This window comes from Equus asinus, chromosome X (assembly GCF_041296235.1).
Source record: "Equus asinus isolate D_3611 breed Donkey chromosome X, EquAss-T2T_v2, whole genome shotgun sequence".
In the NCBI taxonomy this organism is placed as follows: Eukaryota; Metazoa; Chordata; class Mammalia; order Perissodactyla; family Equidae; genus Equus; species Equus asinus.
In genome coordinates this window covers 138,248,933-138,258,392 of record NC_091820.1, presented here as the reverse complement: position 1 = coordinate 138,258,392, position 9,460 = coordinate 138,248,933, and the positions used below count along the sequence as shown (strand labels likewise).

The following is a 9,460-nucleotide window of genomic DNA, read 5'->3' as shown; positions in this document are numbered from 1 at the left end:
ATGAGGATCTCCTTGTTGGGAGGCCCAGACAGCTGGCACCCTTGAGATGACCCCTAACGTCTCCCAGGCCCATGTGCGTGGCAGACGTCCTCAGGCACCCCTCACCCAGGCCGGGGCTGCCGCTTGGGGGAGCCACCAGGCTGGCTGCCTGAGTTGGCAGGGCTTGGGACAGGGCTGGGGCTCGGGCTCATTGTGGTGCTGCCTCGGGTGGGGGCACACCTCTCCGCTGCCCGTTTGGGGTAACATATGGTCATCTTGGTCACTTGGAACGGCTGACGGTGTGGGTCATGGCCCCTTGGGGATCGTGAGGGGCCAGGGGCTTGGTTTGGGCTGGACGGGCCCCTCCCTCAGCATGCTTCCCATGTGGGGTGAGGCGGCTGCCCTGGCCTCGCCTCTCCCTGCCTCCAGGGCTCTGCTGCCCGGGAGGAGAGAAGGCCCCTGGGCCTTCTGAGCCTACTTGCCCCAGGAGGACTCGGGCCGGCTTCTCTCCTCAGCCCCATCCTCGTTTCCCGGCTCCTGGTGGATGAGCCCCTCCTCGGGGGTCTGCTGGGCCTCTTGGTCTCCCACCTGAGCGAGGCATTCTGGGTCACAGCCAGGACCTTCTGGGCCCACCCTGGAAGCACTGACCATTTGGGCAGGGGTGGGGCCCCTGGAGGCCTCTGACAGTCCTGCAAGACCTAGCCCTGCACCAGTAGGACCATTTTCATGTTCCCCAGGGGCAGGGGAGGACTTGGTGGTCTCCTCAGGGGCAGGGGCTGCCATGGCAGCATCACGGGTGTCAGGAGGTGCGTCATCGGCCTCTTCACGGGCCGGGGCAGCGTCAGCGGTGTCTTCACAGGTCAGGGAAGCCTGGGCAGCATCTTCACGAGCCCAGGCGGCCTGGGCAGCATCATGGGGGTCAGGAGCAGCCTCTCCAGGGTCAACTGTGACAGGAACTGCCCCATCGGTCTCTTCACTGGCGTGGACAGCCTCGGCGATGTCTTCCTTCGGGGGGGAGGCCTTGCTATCTCCTGTAGTGACGGGGGTGCCCTCAGTGGTGACCTCATTGGCTGGGGTGGTGTGAGCGGCATCTTCATGGGTCAGGGCAGCATCTTCACAGGCCAGGGCAGCCTAGGCAGCATCTTCACGGGGTGGGGTGGCATCTTCATGGGCCATGGCAGCCTGGCAGGCAGCTAGGTCTCAGGGGCCTGGGGTAGGGGGTACCCGCTCAACATGCAAAGGAAAAAGGGGGATGAGGGTGGGAAGACAAGTACGCGCTCGTCTCTTTCCAAATCTCTCGCTGGGTGCGGGCAGAGGAGGAAAGGCTGGGAAGGGGTGGCCTCCAGGGGCCCCTCTCTTCTGTGCCAGCCCCAGAAGGAGGAGGGCTGATTCCCAGGGCCCGTGTTGGGCCAGCCTGCCAGGGCCGGCCCTGCGGCAGCTCCCCTCCACGGGCGGGGCGGGGAAGCCGCTGTCCCACGCAGTCCAGGAAGGACTCCAACCCACCACCACCCGCCTCACGCACGCGCACACCCTCTCACACGCGTCCAGTGACGCTCACTCCCACTCGCTCACACGCACACTCACACCTGCTTGGGGAACACGCCCACACAGGTACACTGCACGAGGGAGAGACAAGGGATCAGCCCCTCCCATCCCCTCTCCTCTTGTCCTGCCCCCAAATCCTGAGGGGCTGGTGGAAAGTGGCCAGTGGCCATGGCCCTGCCAAGACACGGGGGACAGACCACCTGGGATGGTGCCTTGCCTGAAGGAGGCAGGGAGAGCAGAGCCCACCTGGGAGCCCCCCGGATCCTGCAGTACCCCTTGATGGGACACGTGCAGGTGTCCCTATAACACGGAGCCAAGTCCATTGGGCCCAAGAGGCTGCAGGCATGGCCCTCACGATCTCCGTCCCGACAGCCCTCGCCGCCCCCTCTCCATTGCCCTGCGTGCCCAGCATCTCCAGGCCCCCCCGCCCCCCGTCCCTGCAGACCCGCTGTCTGCAGCTCTCGCCACACAGCTCAGGGCTCCCCACGTGCTCGGTTCCCACAGGCCGGTTGGACGGCCACAGCCCAGGCCTCAGCTCCCTGCAAGGTCCTCGCCCTGGCCCTCCCTGCTTTGGGAACTGTGTTCTTCTTCTGTACTGTGGGGGTGGTCAGAGACTCTGCCCCTTCAGAATGGCTGGAGGACGCCAGTGGGCACAGACTGGGCAGGCCCTCGAGGGCCCCTCACCATTTCTGGGACAACGGTACCATCCGTCCCCTCTCCTCTCCGCACCTTCGTTCCGTCTCCCGAAGACTCTGAATCAGCTCGGCGCCTGATGGCCGGCTGCCCTCAATTTGTGGTGGGCTCCCAGCCCCCTGAGGTGAGGGCAGAGCCCAGGCAGGTGGAGGCAGATGGCTCCTGGCTCCTGACACCTGACGACACCCTCTCTGAGCACTGCCCCTCCAGCCACGGCGCGCAGAGAGAGGGTCTCAAGGATCAGCAGCATCCTCCATCCTGGGTGGGTGCCCTCCTCAGGTGGCACCGAGGGCTCACTGGGCTGCAGGGACCCAGAGTCCACCTGCTCTGGGCAGGAAGGGGCCACTCCCCAGCTCCTGCCTGCAGCCTCCCACTCACACCCGCTGCCTCCTGCCCGCTCCCAGGACACAGGACTGGTGCCCCTAGGAGTTGGCTGGGAGGGGAGTGGGACAGGAAGGCGGTGCCCCGGCCCCTCGAGGGGCCGCCCTGCCCAGGACTCAAGAGTGGAGGGTGGCTCTCCCTGCCTTTCCTCCCCCGACCCAGGGCATGAGGGCTGTGGAGCCCTCGCCCAGCCCGCCCTCCATCCCTCGGCCATGAAACACCGGCAGGTCCCCAAACGTCCCTCGGTGGCTAGACAGAGGCTGGCCACTTGTCGGCCGGCAGGAGTGGGCTGAGCGGGCAACCACCCCCCAGCCCAGAGTCCTGGGCCCAGCTCCTGGCAGGGGCATCTGACCTCAGGCCTGGGCCCTTCTGTGGCCCGCTGGTCTCTGGGATTGCACACGTGACCTCTCTGACCCGTCTGGGTGCCCTGAGCCCCTACAGCGGTGCCAGGGATCCTGGAGCCCTGGATCCTGCCTGTGGTTCCTCCCCCTCCCTTCAACGTCTAGCCCACTTATTTCTGGGGACACCCCGAGTTTCCTGGGGACCCAACCAGCCACTGCCCATGCCCACAAGTTCCTGTCACTCAGCTCCGTCCAGCCCAGGGGACGACACAGCCCCTCCTGGCCCCTGTCCTGATCATACCCCAATGCAGGTGACAGGCCACTGTTGCCCCCACCCCCACCCCCACCCCCAGCAGACCCTTGCCTCAGTTGCCCACAGCAGAGACGGACGACACGCAGCTGGAACGATCAATGAAATTTACTGAAGAGAACCACTTACTGAAACCATTGCAGAGAAGGGAATGACAACACGGAGAGGAACTTCTAACGGCCGCTACAGCCCACAGGTCTCGGGGACAGTCAGTCTCTACCGGGGTGCCTCAGCTGCCCCCCATGCTGAGGCCCTCCCACCACAGTCTCCCTTCCTGGGAGCCCCACGGTCAGCCTCTTGGCAGAACGATGGACACTGGCAATGTCTTCTCACTCCAGGGCACCCCCTCCCCCTCTGGCTGACATTCTGGGGCGGGGCCCTGCCCTATGGGCCACATAGGACAGTCACAGGACGCTGGAAAATACAACAGGGGGACACCACACCAAGCCCAGGAAACTGAGCCACAAGTAACAGCAGGTTGGCACATGAGAGCACAGTCCCAGTGGAGCCTGCCGCAGCCCCTCCATGTCCCTGCTCCAGTTCTTCCTTCCCGAGGTCCCGGGGTGAGCGCCGGCCACGCCCTCGTCTGTCCATCCTTCCAGGCATCTCCTGGGACTGGGTTCGGGGACTCTGGGGTGGGGTGGGGGCCACTGCTCAGATAAGCACACATCTCCACAGGAACAAGCAGCGGTTGGCCTACATCTCCACCGAGAAGGCAGAGTTGAGCTCACGGCACCGGACGAGAGTGAGCAGAGCCCGGGCTGGCACTGAAGCTCACAGCACGTGCCAGGGCCGAGAGGGTGCTGCCTGCTAGGCCAGGACCCCCACCCCGGGAGCACACACACCTAACGGCTCTGCACAGAAATGATGGCACGTGTGTGTGTATGTTTTGGGGGTGGATTACTTGACACGTGGGTAACTACAGGGTCCACAGAGATACAAGTGGGCTTCCCAGAACAGGGAGAAGCCTGCCCCAGGTGACAGTGAACGGGGGTCCCCTTGTTGGGAGGCCCAGACAGCTGGCACCCTTGAGATGACCTCCTAACGTCTCCCAGGCCCGTGCAGGTGGTGGCAGACGTCCTCAGGTGCCCCTCACCCAGGCCGGGGCTGCCACTCGGGGGAGCCACCAGGCTGGCTGCCTGAGTTGGCAGGGCTTGGGATGGGGCTTGGGCTCGGTGTGGTGCTGCCTTGAGCGGGGCTACACCTCTCCCCTGCCCATTTGGGGTAACATATGGTCATCTTGGTCACTTGGAACGGCTGACGGTGCGGGTCATGGCCCCTTGGGGATCGTGAGGGGCCAGGGGCTTGGTTTGGGCTGGACGGGCCCCTCCCTCGGCCTGGTCCCCATGTGGGGTGAGGCGGCTACCCTGGCCTCGCCTCCCCCTGCCTCCAGGGCTCTGCTGCCTGGGAGGAGAGAAGGCCCCTGGGCCTTTTGAGCCTACTTGCCCGAGGAGGACTCGGGGCGGCTCATCTCCTCAGCCCCGTCCTCGTTTCCTGGCTCCTCCTGGATGAGCCCCTCCTTGGGGGTCTGCTCGGCCTCCTGGTCTCCCACCTGGGCGAGGCCTTCCGGGTTACCGCCAGGACCTCCTGGGCCCGCCCCAGAGGCACTGACCATTTGAGCAGGGGCGGGGCCCCCGGGGGCCCCCGAGTGTCCTGCCTGACCTAGCCCCGCACGAGTAGGAACATTTTCACCTTCCCCAGTGGCAGAAGAGGACTCGGTGGTCTCCTCAGGGGCAGGGGCTGCCACGGCAGCATCATGGGTGTCAGGAGCTGCCTCATCGGCCTCTTCACGGGCCGGGGCAGCGTCAGCGGTGTCTTCACAGGCCAGGGCGGCCTGGGCAGCATCTTCACGAGCCCAGGCGGCCTGGGCAGCATCATGGGGGTCAGGAGCAGCCTCTCCAGGGTCGACTGTGACAGGAACTGCCCCATCGGCCACTTCACGTGCCGGGGCAGCGTCGGCTGTGTCTTGCTTGGAAAGGGCAGCCAGGGTGGTATCTTCCTCGGGTGGGGAAGGCTTGCTTTCTTCTGCAGTGACAGGGGTGCCCTCAGTGGTGACCTCATTGGCTGGGAGGCAATCTTCATGGGTCCGGGCAGCATCTTCACAGGCCAGCGCGGCCAGGCAGTCCTGCGCAGGGGTGTCGGGATTTTCCTCCAGGAGGCCGCACATGAGATCCAGCGCGGGGCCACCCAAGCTCTCCACCAGTCTCCTCCTCCTCTCCCTCTCTGACATGAGGCACCACAGGTACAGCGTGTCGTTGGCATGGTGCAGCCAGCTCTCAAAAGACTCTTCTCCACAGCCCGGCTCTTCCACCCCAGAAAACCTTCTCAGTACCCGGTAGGCCATAGCATCGAGCAGAGGCTGCAAGGTCTGCCGCCAGTGCTGGCTCCGGGCTGCTGCCTCGTGGATGGCTCTTGCCACACCTGCAGCTCCTTCGTCACCTGGAGCCTCCGCCTCAGCTGCAGCTCCTGCCATGCTCACAGATCCTGCCACGCCTGCAACTCCCGTGTCCCCTGCGGCTCCCTCTTCATCTGACGCTCCTGCTTCCTCTTCAGCTCCTGCCTCGCCCTCAGCTCCCTCCTCACGCTCAGCTTTGTCCTCACCTGCGGCTTCTTCCTCACTTGGGGCTCCTGCCTCACCTGGGACTCCCGGGCCTCCAGCCTCACCTGTGGCTTCTTCCTCACCCACAGCTCTTGCCACATCTCCAACTTCCTGCTCAACTGCAGCTCCCGCCTCACCTGCAGCTCCTGCCACGCTCACAGATGCCACCATGCCTGCAACTCCTGTGTCTCCTGCAGCTCCCTCTTCATCTGAGGATCCTGCTTCCTCTTCAGCTCCTGCCTCGCCCTCAGCTTCCTCCTCACTCTCAGCTTCTTCCTCACCTGTGGCTTCTTCCTCACCTGCAGCTCTTGCCACATCTCCAACTTCCTCCTCACCGGCAGCTTCCCTCTCACCTGGGGCTCCTGCCACATCTTCAGCTCCATCCTCACCTGCAGTGTCTGCCTCACCGGCAGTTCCTGCCTCCTCTGGGGCCCCTGCCTCAGACACACCTGCAGCTCCTTCCTCACCTGGAGCCTCTGCCTCAGCTGCAGCTCCTGCCATGCTCTCAGATCCTGCCACGCCTGCAACTCTTGTGTCCCCGGCAGCTCCCTCTTCATCTGACGCTCCTGCTTCCTCTCCAGCTCCTGCCTCACCCTCAGCTCCCTCCTCCCCTGCAGCTCTGGCCACACCTGCCCTGCCAGCCACTGCTTGCCTCTGGGGCTGTGCAGGGAAATTGGGTCTATCCCGTGACTCAGAATCAGGGCCCTGGGGCAGGAAGAACACATCCCAGAGTCCCCCCTTGCCTGGTATCTGTCGGGGGACCAAACTTCGATTTAAATACTCAGTGAACTCCACCAAAGCGACCCTCAACCCGAGCTCCTTTCTGAAGACGTTGCCCAGCACTCGGTACCTGCCCAGGGGCCACAGGGCAGCCCGCACGGCCTCCTGGAATTCCCGGTCCTCGCAGTCCTCCGGGATGCCCAGGATGAGCAGGGAGCGCTGTGCGTTTGCGCCACTCCACCTGCACCAGTCCCGCAGCATCACCAGTGGCATCACCATCACTGAGGACCTGAGGGCGGCCAGAAGGGACTGGATGGGCGTGCACGGACTCTCGCAGTGTGGGCCTCGGCCTGCGGGTGCAAAGGGGAGAGAGGCGTGTCTGTGCCACACAGCCCACCCCACCGCCCCAGCCAGAGCCCCGGGCCCCTCACGCTGGGGCCTGGAGCGCCTCCTCTCCCTGCTGGCTTCGTCGTTGGATCTTAGGAGACCTCTTCGATCATAAACCACGTTGCTTCACAAGATGGAAGGCTACCCACATTTTCTACCTCCTCTAGCCTCGGGGCTGGGGGGGTCGCCTTGTTCCCCAAGGACTCTCACGTTTTCCAATTTGGGGCATGAATTTCCCCAGGATCCTGCCTCCTTCTTTTCCACGTGCTCTGGCCTGCAGTGACAGCCCTCTTTCCTTCCTTCCCGGCAGGGTGACTCCTGTCCTCTCTCTGTTCGGGGTCGCTCTAGGCTGGGCTCCGGCCCAGTTCCACGCTGCCTGAGCAGAGCCCGCGGAGGGCCCGCCCTGTCCCTCCCTCTCCCCCGCTCTCTCTCACTGACCTCCCCTCTGGGCACTCTGGTCTCTTCCGTAGGGCACGTTGGGCTCTCTCTGCTCTTCTCTTTCTAGCTTCCTTCAAGGGACGTCAGGGCCCCGAGTCCGTGTCCTCCTCCTGTTCTACGGCGCACACTTAGAGCTGTCTGTCTTCCTCCGATCGATCGCTTCCTGCGCTGCCTCCCACTACTTTGGGGAAGTTGTATTTTTCTATCACTCGGTTTGAAACGCTTCCTGAGTTCCTCTGATTTCCTCTGATTGCTTCTTCCACCTACAGGTTTGCAAATCTTTAGAGACGTGTTAATCATTGTTAACGTCAAATAAAATCCCCCGGCGACCAGGCAACTTATTCTGTCAAAGCGCAACCCTTTTAAACTTAGGGAGACGCTCCTAGGGCCCGAAGTATGGCGTCCCCCGGTGACCCCTGCGAAGGGCCTCTACTTTCCGCGGAGGCCAAGGCCCTGGCCCTCCACCGCGGCAATCTCTGTGCACCCTCCACTGAGGCGACCTGGAGCTTCTCAGACACCCGCTGCTGGGGGCAGAGCCCCTCCCCGGACCCTCCCCCACTCCACCACCCAGGGCACCAGCCTCCCGCAGACCACTGCCTCCCCGGCGCCTCGCCCTCTCTGTGGCACCTGCACCCATGCTGCCAGGCCCTCCTCTCCCGCACCCCTCCTCAGCCAGTGGCCCCCCACCTTCCCGCCCATCCCCCTGCCCATGCCCGGGCGCATCCTCCCCCGACCCGAAAAGCGCCCTCCCCCCCAGCTGGGAGTGCTCCCCTCCAGCCCTGGGAAGCAGGGCGCCCCCACGTGCTTGGACGTTATCCTGCCCATCCAGCTCCCCAAGCCCGGAGTGCTCCCCCTAGTGCCGGCAGTGGGAGCTCTGCCCTCCCGCCTCCCACCCCACAGATGCAGGGCTGCCAGCATGCCCCCACCCCCCCCCCCACAGATGCAGGGCTGCCAGCCGGCCCCGGCCCCACCCCCCCACCCACCCACAGATGCAGGGCTGCCAGCCTGCCCCCGCCGCCCCCCCACCCCCACAGATACAGGGCTGCCAGCCTGCCCCAGCCACCCCCCACCCCACAGCCAGCACCCCAGCGAGCCAGAGCGCACCGCTGCCCAGAGCATGGCCGCCCAGCACTCCCGCACGCATGGCCGGCCTCGCCCACGCCTCCCGCCCCAGGCGGACCCCCCGGGCGCCCCCACCCCAGCTGGCAGCCCCCAGTGCCGGGCGCCCTCCTGTCCGGCCGCAGCCCCGGGAGCGCTCGCTTCCCATGCCCCCCTAGAGTCACTAGCCCCCGCCCCCGCCTCCCCCCCTCCTGAGGCCCCTGGGAGCCCTGCCCTCAGCCCAAACCCCAGCTGGCTGCCCCCCACCCTCACCGGCTCCCGCACGCTCACCCTCCCCTCGGACCCCCTCCCCCGCGAGTCCCCCGCCGACGTGGCTCACCTGCGCCGGCCCCGCGGGCGGCTCCCGGTCCCCTGGAAGGCCTGGCGGGCTCGCCTCAGGGCGGCTGTGTGGCCCCGGCTCACGCACTCTGCGCTCGGCCACGCCAGCTCCCGCGCCTCCCAGAAGCCCCCGGGCGCAGGAGAGAAAGTTCTAGGTGGCTCAGGGCAGGGCGACGATTGGCTGCGAGGAGCACGTGAGCGACGCCGCGCGGCGAGGGCTTCACGGCGCTGTCGCAAGGCTCGCAGCCGCGGCAGCACAGCGCGGCTTCCGCCCCTGCCACCGCTGCACAGCCCGGCTTCCGCCCCTGCCGCCCGTGGAGCCGAGAGTCGGCTCGCCCGCAGAGCCCGCTGGGGCCCGTGGGGCCCGCTGCCCGGTCGTCTGTGCCCTGCTGTGCTTGGCAGCGGCACGCAGACGGTCTACGTCCCTACTGACTTCTCCTCTCGGTGTCCCCATCCCGGGCGGGAGGGGTGACATCTCCATCGGCGGTGCTGGGAAGGTCCGCCTCTCCCTCTGTCCCGTCACCCTCGGTTTCCTGGACAGCAAAGTTCTGTCCCTGGCCACAGACACTCCTGGGAACTAGCGCTGCGCGTCCCTCACTGCTGACCCTGCCATCGTTCTGACCTCCCATC

General features: G+C 65.8%; 1 protein-coding gene across 1 annotated transcript; it reads right to left on the bottom strand.

Moving 5' to 3' along the window:
* Nucleotides 1-3,358: 3,358 nt before the first annotated feature.
* Nucleotides 3,359-6,899, bottom strand: LOC139042714 (paraneoplastic antigen Ma6E-like). Its single transcript, XM_070502627.1, has one exon. The coding sequence runs from the start codon at nucleotides 6,845-6,847 to the stop codon at nucleotides 4,688-4,690; it is 2,160 nt and encodes a 719-aa protein (XP_070358728.1). The 5' UTR covers nucleotides 6,848-6,899; the 3' UTR covers nucleotides 3,359-4,687.
* Nucleotides 6,900-9,460: the final 2,561 nt, after the last annotated feature.

Excerpts from the sequence above, each read along its gene's own strand:
- LOC139042714 (XM_070502627.1), bottom strand. The coding sequence starts at position 6,847 with ATGGTGATGCCACTGGTGATGCTGCGGGACTGGTGCAGGTGGAGTGGC.